The sequence below is a fragment of the Trachemys scripta genome, chromosome 10 (assembly GCF_013100865.1).
Source record: "Trachemys scripta elegans isolate TJP31775 chromosome 10, CAS_Tse_1.0, whole genome shotgun sequence".
NCBI classification, from domain to species: Eukaryota; Metazoa; Chordata; order Testudines; family Emydidae; genus Trachemys; species Trachemys scripta.
The window spans coordinates 60,853,652-60,869,829 of NC_048307.1; the positions used below are offsets into that span (position 1 = coordinate 60,853,652).

A 16,178-nucleotide genomic window follows, 5' to 3' on the forward strand; every position below is an offset into this window, starting at 1 on the left:
AGCAGGCCGCTGCCCGTGGCTTGCTGCCCCAGGCACACGCTTGCTACGCTGGTGCCTGGAGCCACCCCTGGAAAAGATGCAACCTCTGAAGGTGCTGGTGACTTATACCTCTCCAGAGAATATCTTTGTCCTCCCAGACCCAACATCTCCCTTGTTATTGGGACCAATACTAACCAGGGAGACACAAACACCTGCAGGAATCCAGGATTTTGGAAGAAATCTATCCTCTGTCCCAGCTATTAGTCACAGTTTTCTCCCAACATAACCAGCAGCACAGCCAATGGACCCAGATCTGACCTTTGCATCTCTCGGAGAGTCAGATGTACTGGTGGAACCAGCTTCCCCTCCACCCAGGCAATTCAGCCCAGACAGGGGATTGAGAATCTCCTGGAACCTGCCTTGGCCAATACAGATAGGAAATGTGTGGCTGGATCCAATGCCTTGGGAACCATCCCAGCCTGCCATTGACCCCTCCTACGGGCTTGCTTGGGACCCTTGGAACCATTACACACATTACCTGGAATCTGTCCACTCCAATAGGGAGTCTTACCACCCCTTTCCTCTAAGGGGCCAGGCTGAACTCATGGAAGAAGGAGAATACAAGCTGGTACCATTGGTTCTGATGAAGTGGTCGCTCTAGCCTCTCTGTCTCCTCCTGCTGATCATAGGCAGTTCCAGGAGCTCTTACCCAGGGTGGCGGAAGAGCTTAAAAAGTCCGTAGGGGGAGGTTCAGAACCCTCAACATAAGCTCCTAGATATCCTGCAACCTATGGACTCCAGGCAGGCTGCATTCCCAGTAAATGAAGCCATACTAGAACAGGCAAGGGGTGTATGGCACAAACTAGCTACCTACGTACCTACCCTGTCAAGGCTGATTTCCCCACTCTGGCACTTCGAGGGGGCCCACAAGGATTCTAAAAATTAATACTGACCACTCCAGGCTTGCATTAAACTCCCAAGGTTGCAGCTTTTCTCTGACCTTGGATGGGTAGATGCTGCCACCACCCAAGTGCAAAAAAAACCCTTTGAGAACCCAGGAAGGCACACTTGGGAATTCCTTCCTGTAGGGTGCCCTCAAGCCCCTCCCCCCCCTTCTGGGGAAGAGCTGAAAAAGAAAAAGAAAATGATCTGTTGCTTCCAGCTAATTAAACATGTGCACAAACCTCTTCGGACACAAAAATCCAGTCTTGTTCTTAAAAAAAAAAAAAAAAAAAAAAAAAAAAAAGGTAAAATTTATTAAAAATAAAAAGAAAGAAAATACATTTGGAAATTAGGCTTTTTGCTAGATTTTAAAAAAACAATTACAAGGATTAAGCATAAAGATAGCTCTCTTGTAACCTTTAAACTGGACCTCAAGCAAAACAAAAGCACCTGGGGTTAGCACAGAGGAGTCCACAAGCCATAAAGAAATAAGAGATAAACCTAAACATGTCTTCCTAGACATTTCCTGATCTACTTACATATCTGGGGGTTCAAATGAGTAGTTTCTAGGTATGATCTGGTGATTTTTTTCACAGCTTGTTCCAGCCCTGTCTCTACTCTCCGGGAGAACAGCACAGACAGACAAAGGGGAAGTTTTTTCCCCATTTTAAAAAGTTCTAGCCTTCCCATTGGCTCTTTTGGTCAAGTGCCCACTCCCTCCCTTTTATCTATGGACTTTTTAACCCTTTACAGGTAAAGCAAGTAGAGAACAGCTACTAACAGGGATTTTATAGATAACTAGCTGGCTGGGTGCCCATAAAAGGGAGCTTCCCCACCCTTCGTTTATCACAAGGGCAGAGAAGTGGTACTTTGCCCTAGTTAAGGGAGTAGAGTTCTGGTTTACCCACCTTGCCCTGAACTCCTTGGTGGTCCAGGCAGCCACAGAAAAATCCAGGCAACAAAGCACTTAAGGGCCATCCTCTCAGATAAGGAAGCCAAGTGTGTCAACCTTATGGGGAGAATGGTGTTTACATCTGCCAGCCTCCAGTTTAGAACCTCAAAGTATCAGCAAGACAGGCTCAGTTTCAAGCCCTTATTGATGAGGGCAGGCTAGTGGCCAAAACCCCTATAGGAGCTGCAGTTGGTGTGGCTGAAATGGCATCAAGATCCAGGACAACCAGCATTTTGAAGTGTTGGAAATCATGGCTACTCTCTTTGGGGTTTCCTGGGGAAGTTCAAAATATTGTTGAGGACTCGCCTTATGATGAAACAAGTATTTTCAATGAGGAGATGGATGAATTTTTGCACTCATTGAAAGACTCTAGGGCAGCCCTCTACTTCCTGTGTGTGTGTGTGTGTGTGTGTGTGTGTATATATGTGTGTATATATATATATATATACCTGGCCCAAGGAGAAAATATAATAAACAGCCCTACAAACCAAGGTCTTTACCACAATCCGTCTATCACCAGCGTTCCTATGAGTCACCTCGCAAATAACAGAAAATGCTGAGGCCAAGATACCCTGCACCTATCATTTCAGCCACAGCTACCCATCCTCACCCTCCAACCAAGATATATTTTTGACATGATGCTATGGAGCTGTGAACCAATATTGATCCCATCTCCATATGATTCTGAGATCCATTTCAGGGGATACCTAGCAAAATTTTCCCACAATTGGGTGTCAATGACAACAGGTGGGGGCTGGACATCATCCATTCTGGATGATCAAGTTTCTCTATGCACCTCCTCCAAAACCCGTTTCCCCATCCCTTTTCAAGGATCACTCTCACGAGGCGATCCTCCTTCAAGATGTACAGTCTCTTCTTCAGTGAGGAATAATACAGCAGATACTTCCTCAACATCAGCAGAAAAGGGTTCTTTTCAAAATATTTCCTAGCCTCAAGAGGAAAGGAGGCTCGAGACCTATTCTTGACCTGCGTCAATTCAACGTTTTTATTCACAAACTGAAATTCCACATGGTTACATTGGCATTAATAATACCATTCCTAGAAAAAGACACATGGTTCATTGCTCTCAGTATGAAAGATGCATACTTTTATGTGGCTATTCATCTCTCTCACAGATGATTGCTTGGATTTGTGATGGACTCCCACCACTATCAATACAGGGTACTCCAGTTTGGGCTATCTATAGCTCACAGAGTCTTCACAAAAGTGTTCTCAATAGCAGCAACTCAGCTTAGACAAGGCAGCTCCATCATCTTCCCACACCTGGATGACTGGCTTCTGACCGGCAGGTCTCTCCTGGAAGTCTTAACCTCAGTCTTGTCACTTCTCTATCTCCAGGTTTACACAGTTTCTCAGGGATGCTAGAAGTCAACCCTAACTCCGATGCATATCATGGTATCTATAGGAGTGGCACTGGATTCAATCATGGCAAGGGCGTACCTCCCCATGGACAAATTTTTGGGCCATGGGAACTCTAACAGCTCTAGTTACGTGCTGCCCTTGAATCTCAGTTTGGATATTCCTTACTGTTCTGTGCCATATAGCATCATGTACTTATGATGATGCCATTTGTCAGACTCCACCTCTGTTGCCGGCAAGGTTGGCTCTGAACACTATATACACAGAGCAAGCACAGCATGAGCACCATAGTGACAATTCCCTCTGAGGTGAGGGCCTCTCTGGCATGGTGGAAGGACCCTGGGCATGTTGTGTGGAAGTTCTTTTTCTGTCCTCCACACCTAACAAGATGATAATTACAGATGCCTCTCTAATAGGCTGGGGAGCCCATGTGGGCCATCACCCAGCACGAGGCACGTGGATGCCCCGAGAAGCCAGAATGCACTTAAATCTTCTGGATCTGAGAGCACTACAAGAGGCTTGTGAAGCATTCATACCATTCATAAATTCCCAGCACATCCTGATAATGTAAGACAACATAACCACTGTTTTCTAAATAAACAAGCAGGGAGGGCACACTCCATCCCCCTCTGAATAGAAGCAGTCAGCTTATGGAACTGGTGCTTAAAGAACCACATGTCACCCTATTGGCAGTATACCTCTCAGGAACCCAGAATTCACCGGCAGCCAGCCTCTGCAGACATTTTGCCACTGATCACGAGTGCGCGTTAAATGATTCACTAGTAAATCGTATCTTCACTGAGTAGAGAACCCTGACTTGGGACCTGTTTGCATCTCAGGCAAACAGGAAGGGCAACATATAGTGCTACAGGGGAGATGAAGGTCAGTGCTCCATGGGCAGTGCTCTCCTTCTTCCTTAAATCATTTCAGTTATGCTTTCCCTCTCATCCTGCTACTATCTCAGGGTCTATAGAAGATTTGTCTAGACAGGCTACAAGTCATTCTTGTGGCCCCCAGCTAGCCCAGGTAATTCTGGTTTTCAAGCCTCCTACAAGTGTCATTCCATCCACCTATCAGTTTGGACCTTTCCAGATATCTTGACCCAGAACAACAACCGGTCAGGCAACTGAACCCCAATGATCTTCATCTCATGACTTGGTGTTCGTTTGGACATTGAGTCTGGAACGTTCCTGTCCTGAAGTCATGCAAATCATTCTTAACAGCGGAAAAGACTCCATCAGAAAATGTTAACCTAGCCAAATGGAAACATTTCTCTACTTGGTCCTAACAAAACCATATATGCAATCAGAGAATCATAGAAACGTAGGGCTGGAAGGGACCTTGAGGGGTCAAGTGCAGCCTCCTGCGTTGAGGCAGAACCAAGTAAACCTAGACCATTCCTGATAGCTAAGATCCCTGTAAGCCGCACGGCCGTGCGGCATCCTATTTAGCACTGTGTAGGCACTCAGGGAACCTGCCTGGGGATCTGCCGGGGAAGGGGAACCCCTTCCCTGGCTCCAACCTAGCCCGGCCCCCAACCTGCCACGGCCATGGCAGCCCCCTGGCTCCAACTATGCCATGGCCTGAACCTGCTGTGGTGCCCCCACCCCGGCCCCAGGCCCAGCCGCAGCAGCCCGGCCCAACCCTGAACCCGGGAGGCCTGGTCCACACCCGGCCCGACCTGAACCCAGCCCTGGCCCGGACCTGCAGGGGCCAGGACAGGGGTGCCTATCCTGCGGCCCAGCCCTGGAGCTGCTGCGGCAGGGAGAGGTATCTCTCCCCCGCAGCCCAGCTGCTGCTGTGGGGAAAGAGAGCTGGCAGGAGTCCTCTCTCCCGACCGTAGCCCCAGGGCACCCTCCTGTACCCCAAACCTCTCATCCCTGGCCCCACCCCAGAACCCACACCCCGAGCTGGAGCCCTCCCCCCCCAACCCTCTGCCCCAGCCCTGAGCCCCTCATCCCTGGCTCCATCCCAGAGCCTTCACCCCCAGCTGGAGTCCTCCCACCCCTGTACCCCAACCCTCTGTCCCAGTCCTGAGCCCCCTCCCACGCTCTGAACCCCTTGGGCCCCACCTCCACCACATGAATTTTGTTATGTGCACCGATATGAAGGTGATGTGTCACACATCACCTCCGTATTGGTGCACATAATAAAATTCATTCCGCACATGGGTGGGAAAAATTTGAGGGAACACTGCCTGATAGGTGTTCTTAAAAACCTCCAGTGATCAAGATTCCACTGCCTTCCTTAGAAGCCTATTCCAGAGCTTAATTTCCCTTATAATAAGAAAATGTTGCTAATATCTAACCTAAATCTCCCTTGCTGCAGATTAATCCCATTACTTGTGTCCTACCTTCAAGGGACATGGAGAACAATTGATCTCCTTTCTCTTTATCACAACTCTTAACATATCTGAAGACTCTTATTCAGTCTTCTTTTCTCAAGACTAAACATGCCCAGTTTTTTAAACCTTTCCTCATAGGTCAGGTTTTCTAAACCTTTTACCATTTTATATCTAAACCTTTTAATCATTATTGTTGCTCTCCTCTGGATATCTCCAGAGACAGTCCAAAATAGCAGGACTATCTACTGTCTTCTTACCCTCAAGTCAAAGTGCCTTTTCCCTAGCATTCTACAGGTTCACCTGGTGGCAAGTAGGCACCCCACCACAAACAGTTTTTGGATCTTTACCCATCAGGAAACAGCCAGTTACCTGAAATGCCTGATTGAACCTCTCTGCCAGTAAAGAACCCCTCACTGGGACAGGTACCTCTCTTATTTTGTTAGTAGCGAGAGATTCATTGTTCACTCACACAGAATCTGTATTGTTCACAAACATCTGAAATGATCAGATATGTAACCTAAAAGGTAAATTCATTGCATTTTCTTTAGCTTTGAATGGAAATCCATTCCTACCTAAAAGGATATTTAAAAAATGAGGGCCTTTTATTCTTTGAGTGGAATGTGCTTCTTGTAAAGATTTCAAATGTTGAGAAAAGACACTCTCCCTATTTCCTATGAACTGTGATCTAGTTAACATGTACACCTTATTGCTGCAACAAAAATGTGCTCATTTTGGACCCAGATGCTGTTGCAGTCAACTCTTATTGAAATTAGTAGGAGATGAAGGTACTGAGTATCTTCTAGGATCAGGTTTATTATTGTCACTACTGTATACAGAAGGTAGAAATATAACCAATTTCAGGTTATTTAAAAAATAAATAAATTAGATTCACCAGACTTCCTTTGACAGTCCAATAATATTCCAGGGAAATTTTACTGAGGGGCACAGTAATAAGACAGTTGCTTAAGGGGTTTGTGTGTATTTGTTATGTTTTTTTACATACATCAAGCTTTGAAAACTTTATTTCCTTTATTTTTAGTTCCTTTGAGAGCTCCTGAAATCAGTTTGACAAGTCGAAGTCCCACAGATATTCTCATCTCCTGGCTGCCGATCCCAGCCAAATTCAGGCGAGGCCAAGTGGTCTCGTACCGTGTGTCTTTTCGCCTCAATGCAGAAAGCACTATCCAGGTTCTGGAGCTTCCAGGGACCACAAATGAGTATCTCCTGGGAGGCCTGAAGCCCGATAGTGTCTACTTGGTTCGTATCACTGCTGCGACGAGGATAGGCTGGGGAGAAGCCTCTCTATGGACTTCCCACCGGACCCCCAAAGCCACAAGTGTGAAAGGTGATTTTCTTTTCCTCAAATCCCTTGGATAAAAGTTCAGTGTGGGCCTGGTCCAGATCTTACTAAAGAAACCGGAAAGACTACAACTGTCTTCAGTGTGGACCAGACCGCTGTTAGAAGTTCTGCGTTTTTATTTAGTGAATTTCACATGATGATTTCCTGCCAAGTTGTGCAGATTTGAAATACAATGTTTTTCTGGGTGGGGGAGAGGGTAAGTGGATTTTTTTTTTTTTTTTTTTTTTTGAGTGCTGCAGCAGATATTGCTAAAACCCTCATTTTGTGTGTGGAACCTCTAGAGCTCAAGCTACTCAACCTACTGTTTTTTTCAATCAATTAATTAATTTAGATCAGTCTTGCTTTTGAGGCACAATTTGAACTATACCTAACTGCTTTAATTAATCTGTACTATGTGGGGCCTTTTGCATGGTGTTAAAGGCAAAGAGCTGATCTGTCACTGTGTTGGTCTTAGTTCTTTTTCATATTTGATATTTACAAGTTTGACATTTCATTTTAGGGGCTTTAAGCCATATTTCTAAGCCAGAAGCAGCTCAAGCATGTTAGCATTTGGCCTCCTTAACAATGATGTTGAAGTCTCTTGCATAAATATAGTTTTAAAAATGGAGTGCAAAAAATTGTGGTTGCAAATCAGGGAATTTACACATACCAGCTATGCATGTGGCTACTTGAAGTGCATACATCAATATAGTCACATTTGTGCCTATATTTTTCTGCATATGCCAGTCAGCCTCATTTTTTGATCCACTAGTCCTCAATCTGATCCACGGTGTTTTACTGTAATGTAAGTCAAACAGTTTACTTATTACTCAGTAATAGCACTTATGAAAGCATTAAACTTCAGCAAGAATATGATCTTCAAAAACGTGTAGGTTTTTGTGTAAAGGTTTATTTCTTAAATGTTCTTAATGAGGCAGTAGCCTAGACCATATTTGGCATTGGGTGATGTAATAATTTATTAAATTCTTATGCTTGGGGCAGAGGGGAAGTAGGAGGTTATTATGGAATCACAGAAATGTAGGGCTGGAAGGGACCGCAAGAGGTCTTGACAAATCCATGCTGGCTATTCCTTATAACTCTGTTATCCTCTAGGTGTTTACAAATTGATTGTTTAATAATTTGTTCTAGTATTTTTCCAGGTATTGAAGTTAGGCAGACTGTTCTAGAATTCCCTGGGTCCTCTTTGTTCACCTTTGTAAAGATAGTACTGTGTTTGCCCTTCTCCAGTCCTCCAGGACATCATCTGTCCTCCATGAGTTTTTGAATATAATTTCTAACAGTTCCAAGATTGCTTCAACTAGTTCCTTACGTACCCTAGGATGAATTTCATCAGGCCCTGCTGACTTGAATACATCTAACTTATCTAAATATTCTGTAACCTGTCCTTTCCCTATTTTGGTTTGCATTCCTTCCCCCTTGTTGTTAATATTACTTGTGTTCAGTATCTGATCACCATTAACCCTTTTAGTGAAGACTGAAGTAAAATAGTCATTAAACACCTCAACCTTCTTGATGTCGTCAGTTCTTAGCTCTCCTTCCCTGCTTATTACTCAGTAGAATAGATAACTTACACTTCCCAATGTCATTCTCTTCCTCCTAATGTATTTAATTCTTCTTATTGCCCTTTGTCTCTTGATAGGGACATAACTTATTTTGGGTCTTAACCTTTCTGGTTTTTGTTCCTACATGCTTGTGTTATTCTTTTGTACTTCTCTTTAGCAATTCATCCATATTTCCACTTTTTGTAGGTTTCTTTTTCGATTTTCAGGTCATTAAAGAGCTCCTCATGGACTCATATTCTTCCTGTATTACTATTCTTCCTATCTTTCCTTTACATCGAGATAGGTTGCAATTGTGCCATTAGTATTGTCTCCTTGAGAAACTGCCAGCTCTCCTGAACTCCTTTATTCTTTAGAATTTCTTCCCTGGGGACCGCCTACCAGTTTTCTGATTTATTTTTAAAGTCTGCTTTTTTGAAATCCATTGTCCTTATTTTCTTCTCTCCTTGCTTTCCAATCATGAAATCTATCATTTTATTATCTCTTTCACCCAAACTGCCTTCCACCTTCAGATTTACAACCCATTCCTCCCTGTTGGTCAGAATCAAGTCTAAAAAGCCTATACCTCTGGTACTTCCTCCACTTTCTGAAAGAAAAAGTGTTCCTCAATACATTCCAAGAACTTATTGGAAGTTTTGTGTTTTGCCATATTACTTTTCTAATAGATATCTGGGTATTTGAAGTCCCCCATTATTACCATGTCTTGTGTTTTGGATTTTTCTGTTCTAGAAATGCCTCATCCACCTCTTCTTCCTGATTTGGTGGTCTATAGTAAACGCCACCATGATGTCACCCCTATTTTCCCCCCTTTTATCGTTATCTGGAGACTTTCAACTGCTCTGCCTTCAACTCTCTGCCTTCTGCATCTCAGAACAAGTGTATATATTCTTAATGTATAATGCAACGCTTCCTTCTTTTTTCTCCCTGCTTAACCTTCTTGAACAAGCTATCAGTTATTTCAGCTCTGAATAATTTTAAAACATGAGTAGTGACAGTTTCATTTTTATAGATAGACACTAAAGTTTAATCTGGACTTAATCTGTGCTCGGTCAAATGCATTTTGTGGAGATTTTAGTTTAAAGCAAAACTAAAATAACCTAACTCAAAGTTTAATTCTCCATTATAAAAATGTTAAATTACAAAGTGACCCTTTCTGCAAGATAGCCCAGTTTAATATGCTTTTAGATAGGTGCTATAGATAAGGCTGGCCTACATTATATAGTATCAGTTACATAATTGTACAGCTGGGCTGGAACCAGAATCCCAGTTCTGAATAATCTTGAGCTTGGAGTTTGAAATGTTGAATCTTGAAGAAATGTGTTTGCAAGAATTGTTTGTTTCTAATATATAAAAAGATATAATTTCTTACCCTAGCACCAAAGTCTCCTGAGCTGAGTTTGGAACCACTGAACTGTACAATCATTACAGTGAGGTGGCATCAGGACTCTGAGGATACAGCAACTATTGAAGGGTACAAATTGTACTACAAGGAAGAAGGCCAGCAGGAGAATGGACCAATTCTACTGGATGCCAGTGACCTTGTGTATACTCTCAGTGGTTTGGGTGAGTACATGCATTAATTGTCTTTTCCATACTTTTGTCAGGCAAAAATGACATACCCCAGAATAGTTGTGGTAGAAAATCAAGTCAAATGACATTTAAATAGGAGCTGAAAGCTTTTTTAACTTTTAGGATCATACCATAACATTCTGTACAAGACAGCAAGATTAGGTTAGGTCACTTATTTCCCCAGTAATAGAAATCTTAAGTCTGAGCTACATTGCTGTCAAACTAATCCAGTGCTTGAATATATATTTACCAGCTTTAAACAAAATTAGATAAATTTGTCACCATGTATAATTGGGAATATAAGTTTGCCAGGTCACTTATCAGAATCTTTGAGGCTGGCAGTGATTACAATAGTTTTGTCCAGCAATCTGTAAGGGATACAAGTCACTTTCTGAATGGTAATCTGCTTTTATATGTTCCTTGTAACTGGTCTGTTAGATTTGGAAAATTACTACGAAGGATCTAGGATTTATCTCTTTACTATTTCTAGCAATGTATTGACTACCAGCAGTTGGCTCAGCATAGTACAGTTTTAGTGCCCAATCCTGCAAATACTTGCTAGTAGGCATGGTACTAACTATCATGCGTCATCCCATTACTACCATAAACCGTATTGGTAAGCATTTGCAGGATTGGGAACAGAGAAGAAGACACTGGGCCTGATCCAAAGCCTGTTGAAGTCAACTAAAGTCTTCCCATTGATTGTTCTTAGTGGACTTTGGATTAGACCCACAGTTCCTTCCCTATAGTGCTTATAGTCCATGTCAGTCATAAACGTACAGTTCAAACAAGCAAAGTAGAGACATAGGTTGAAGGTGCCCCTGTTTATTGATGCAACAGAGGGATTCAAATTTTCTTTAAAGATGTGGTCTGTAGTAAAATCTGCAAAATCACTGCAAGGCTTGACACTTCATGTTCTTAATGTGTCAAGATGGTTTACTTCTACTTCAGACAGGATGGAGAGTTAATCTTGATTAAATTATCAAAATTGACCTGTAGTCTTAACTAGGTCAAATGGCCTCTGGACCACAGCCTGATTTTAGCCCAGACACGATGTTAGGGAGAGACTGAGGAAAGCATTCTGCTCTGTTAACTGGACAACTGACCATCTGCAACCACTTCTAGCCAGAGCATCTGGCAGCAGCTGACTGTTTAACAGAGCAGTGAGACAAAAAGAGAGTAGTTTAGGAGGACATGGTGTTTCTGTGTTTTAAGAGGTAAATTCTTTTTTCTTTTGTGTTCTCATTATACAGTTGACAAAACTATATTCCAAACACATGTAAACTTATTGACTGTGCAACCCTTTTCACATAGAATTTCTTAGTTCAACAATTTTCCTCTGATCAGATATGTTTCGTAGAATGGTGCAAACAAAATATTTTGCCCACACACATTTTTTCCATTAAAGTGTCATCTCTGATGGTTTCTTTTACTAATAAGCATATAGGGAGAAGTGGAAACTTCTTAGACAAATCAAATCTGCACATGTGAAATCTGTAGTTTGCCAGATTGTGACCCAAATTTTTTAAATTATAGATGTGCAAAAATTCACATTCACAATTTGTGCATGCTGTCACAGTAATTAACACACGTGGTTTTGAAAATATGGGCCTGCATCACCCTAACTTACTTTCAAGTATCTAAAACTGGTGACATTATGGCTCAGATTCAGGTTACATAGAATCATAGACTATCAGGGTTGGAAGGGACCTCAGGAGGTCATCTATCCAACCCCCTGCTCAAAACAGGACCAATTCCCAGACAGATTTTTGCCCCAGATCCCTAAATGGCCCCCTCAAGGATTGAATTCACCACCCTGGATTTAGCTGGCCAATGCTCAAATCATGAATCCTTCCTCTCCACCTCTCCTCCATCCCCGCCATACATCATCTATGCTACCATAGGATGGATGTATTGATTACATAGTATTCTTCAAGAAGATTCACAGTAAGTGCTAGTGTGATGACTTTTAGCAAGTTGTGGCTAAAGATTTATTGAATGTGCCTTTCAAAGATAGACATTCTTCTTTTTTTCCCTTACCATCTAAGCAAAACATCCAAGTCACGAACTGCTGCATTTTCAAAGGGGTTTCCATTTGGCCTGTGAAATTTTACTTAGGCAAAAAGAACAGGAGTACTTGTAGCACCTTAGGCCTTGGCTACACTTACCAGCTAGTTCGACGGCTGGAAATCGAAGTTCTGGGTTCGACTTATCGCGTCTAGTCTGGACGCGATAAGTCGAACCCGGAAGTGCTTGCCGTCGACTGCGGTACTCCAGCTCGGCGAGAGGAGTACCGCGGAGTCGACGGGGGAGCCTGCCTGCCGCGTGTGGACCAAGGTAAGTTCGAACTAAGGTACTTCGACTTCAGCTACGTTATTCACGTAGCTGAAGTTGCGTACCTTAGTTCGAATTGGGGGGGGTAGTGTAGACCAACAAATTTGTTAGTGCCACAAGTACCCCTGTTCTTTTTGCGGATACAGACTAACATGGCTGCTACTCTGAAACCTTTACTTAGGCAGTTTTTCACACCTAAGTTTTTTACACTTGCTGAAGCTCAGGATAGTTCTGCTCAAATTTCAGGTAGTTACTGTAGATGCCGAACCACTTGATTTGCATTCACACACAAGCTGCATGCTTCAAATTTTGTGAACACTTAACTTTTATCCTGCCAACAGTACATGAGCAAATACTTTTGTTTACAGATGCATGTTTAGAGGATGATTCTAATATTATGCCCTGCAGTGTTTGAAACCACAGAGAATTTAATCTCCAGGAGTAGATCTCCACCCAATAAAGGAAAGAATTGGATTCTTCATTTGTTGGATTTTACAAAAGTAATCACAATCATTCTTGACAATGTTATTTCATTTCTGTTGCTAATTAAAATATCACTTCAGATAATTAGATATGTGTTCATGTAGTAACGAACTTGTAGGGAATTTGCTTTGCTGAGACAAATCACTCTTTAACCCATCTTCCCAGATTATCTGTTTACGGTAAACAGAATCTTAGTTGACCAGACAGTAGCTTAGAAAACTAATGTTCTCCCAACCATTTGTCTCTCCTAAGGACATGTTTTAAAGTGGCTGTCAATAAATATCAGAGGTTTAAGGAACCTTCAGTATCTTCAAAATGAGTTGTAGGCATTGATAGGACACTGAAGGTATATGAGATCAAAAGGGAAAGGGCATGTCGAATTAGCAGTCTCAGGCATGTTATATAATTTGGTCAATAAAAGGGTTATTCCCAAATTGGGTGAAAACATGGAAGCTTGTACGTGTCATGATATTTGTCCTCTCCCACTATTATGTACTTACCAGCAGCAGAGAATACAAAAGGACAAGTAACGCCAGAACCTGGCAATGCTTCAGTAGCAAAAGGCAATGCATGAGGTTTTGGTGCTGGCTTTGAATCTCTTTCTCTCCCTCATCCCCTTTCTTGCTCTCTCTCTTCCCCCCCATCCTATTTTGGAGTGACTACCAGATATTATTTTACTTTCTCTTTTGCTTCTTATTCCCCCCCTTGCAAATAAGCACCTAATGATTTTTTTAGGAATCAGAAGCTGTGACATGATCTAATGGGGCAAAAAAAAGGTGTAGCCCCGTATGGGACTTGTGCCTGTGGGTGAAATTGTGTGGCTTTGCACTATTCTGGGCATAGGTATTGATATGCACTAAAGCATTTGAAAACTGGAAAACCATGCAGATTATATTGTGCATCTCCACACACCCGTATGAGCTATATTGGCGTATAAATGTCATTGTCTGCTGATAAAATTCTACTTTATATCCCACTCCTATGAAGTTAATTTACTTCAGACTTTGTCACTGCCCTCTTATTTTAGTCCATACTGATCTCCATCCCACACAAATGTTGTTGTTCTCTCACATTTGTTTGTTTGTAAATCACTTACTTCAGACAAGAAGATCATGATTTATAGGAAATGTTTCTTATGCTAGAAATTTAATCCCACATCCCTCTAAGCTTCCTGTGAATATTTTTCTGGTCCTATTCATGGCAGAAGGTGAGGGATACCTTAATTCTCAAAACCTTAATACCTACTGTAATTTTCATTGTAACTTCTTTCATTCTAACTCAAACTGTTGACTTCTTCCTATTATATACATTTAGAACACAAAAGTAAAGTGAACACTAGCTTATGATTCCTTAATAATAGGCTGTTGGATTGAAATAACAATGTTAACTATCCCTGTGTCTCTCTCCCTAGTTATTGGTATGTCTTGAAGGTTGTTTTTCAATCCTGAGTTAGAGCCCTTAAGTACCAACGTTGTGGAGAGCCTGTTTGTATAGACTGATTGTAGGAATTTGAAGGTATATTGTCCGATTTAAGAGTGTTTTAGGAAAACGAATTCCGTACGGAAAGTGTTTCAGGATAGAAGGCTTCCTCTATACTTGAGAGAGACGATAAGCTGTAACTTTTGTGCTTCAAAGAAGTTTCTTGTATTGTTTTTTATTTCTGTTAAGTTAACCATTGATACACTATGTTCTTGGACATCATTAATGCAGATGCAAATAGGTAACTCCAAGACACCTTGAATTTGCTGACATTACATATGTATCTGGAGTGATTGGAAAAAAGATAAAACTGAAACCTGCTAATTTGTGACACTGACGTAGGTGTTTTGGGGTTTTTTTTAGCCTAGCTGGAATGCAGATTTTCAGGAATGTGGATTATCTGTCACCAGATTACACTAAAGACCATTGGAATAGGCTGGTTTCTGATCGGCTTTTTGGCTCTAGGGTTTCATCTTCTTACTTTTCATAAATCTAACTCTAGGCTACTTTGCAGAGACTGTATTTATCTGCCTGGCACGTTCCTCTTCTGTAGAGTTTGATTCCCAAGCTGGGTCTCTTTCACCTTAGCCCTGGTCTATGCTTAAAATTTTGGTAAAAAAATTCACACCTGTGAGAGATGTAGCTATGCTGACCTAACCCCCAGTGTAGATGCAGCTAGGTTGACAGAAGAATGCTTCCATTAACCTAGCTACCATAGCTCAGAGAGGTGGGGTTCCTGCCCTGGCAGAAAAACCCTTTCAGTCTGTGTAGGGTGCAACTACACTATGGGGTATGCCAACATAGTTATGGCACTGTAGCTATGCTCGTATAGTTACTATAGTGCAGACACACCCTCATGCCAATGTGGTTTGGGTGTGTCACAGAACAGGAGTAAGCAGACTTTCATGACTGTGGAAGCAAACAAAGAATAGACAAGCTGTGTCCTCACCTATGTCTGTGATGCAAAGCCTATCTGTGCATGAAAAGCGATTCACTTGCCTGCTCGAGGGTCAATGTTACACACTGCAAAGTCAGAGGGGGACTCCTTTTAGCAGGAAGAATGTTGTCCGAGCTAATATGATGATTATTGAGTAATATTTTAAAGTCAGTTGTTTTCGAGTGGCACCAGTGTGCCAGGTGGATGGACAGAGGAACGCTTGGAATTGGGATGCCAACAAAAGAGACGTTAAATGTTTAACATGTTAAGATTAATGAATATTAAATGTCACTTTTAATTCTCTCTCTCTCTCTCTCTCTCTCTCTCTCTCTCTCTCTCTCTCACTCTCATATTGCTTCCTACTGTATGTTGCCAGACTGGATCTCCCACCCCAGTGTAGGTCTGCCCAGTCACCCCTATTTATTTTTTAACTGGATTATTCGCCATGATAGTCACCATGTATATGGAATTAAACATTGTGACCGATCCATGCCTGTCACTCTCAAAATAAATATCCCCAGCTTCATGTCAACATTTGTTTATGTTAAAGGTCTTAGCATTTATTTTTCAGCAGCAGACTGTTTCCTAGTTCCAGCGTAAAATTCCATTAACATTATTACCTGAATTTACCATAAGAACAGACCTTTGGGTGCATGCTATGGATTTTTGCCTCTATTTTTAATTCTTCCTTTGCTCCCTCTTGCTCTAAGAAGTTCTGACTCCAACCAAAGAAACTCAGGTTGTGACACTTTGTAAACCTACTCCTCCAGCCTTTGTTTCCATAAGGTTTCAAAGTAAATGCAGTCAGGGGATCAGATTAGTTTTCCTGGTAGAGGCATTTGTTTGGGAAGCTTTCCACT

The 16,178-nt window shown here is 42.1% G+C and overlaps 1 protein-coding gene across 1 annotated transcript in view; it reads left to right on the forward strand.

Annotated features, from left to right (window-relative positions):
- Nucleotides 1-16,178, forward strand: part of PRTG (protogenin) — a 122,898-nt gene that overhangs the window by 65,264 nt on the left and 41,456 nt on the right. The window contains exons 10-11 of the mRNA XM_034784781.1: nt 6,637-6,942; nt 9,891-10,079. Of these exons, the coding sequence (XP_034640672.1) occupies nt 6,637-6,942; nt 9,891-10,079 (495 nt within the window). The remainder of the gene's footprint in view (nt 1-6,636; nt 6,943-9,890; nt 10,080-16,178) is intronic.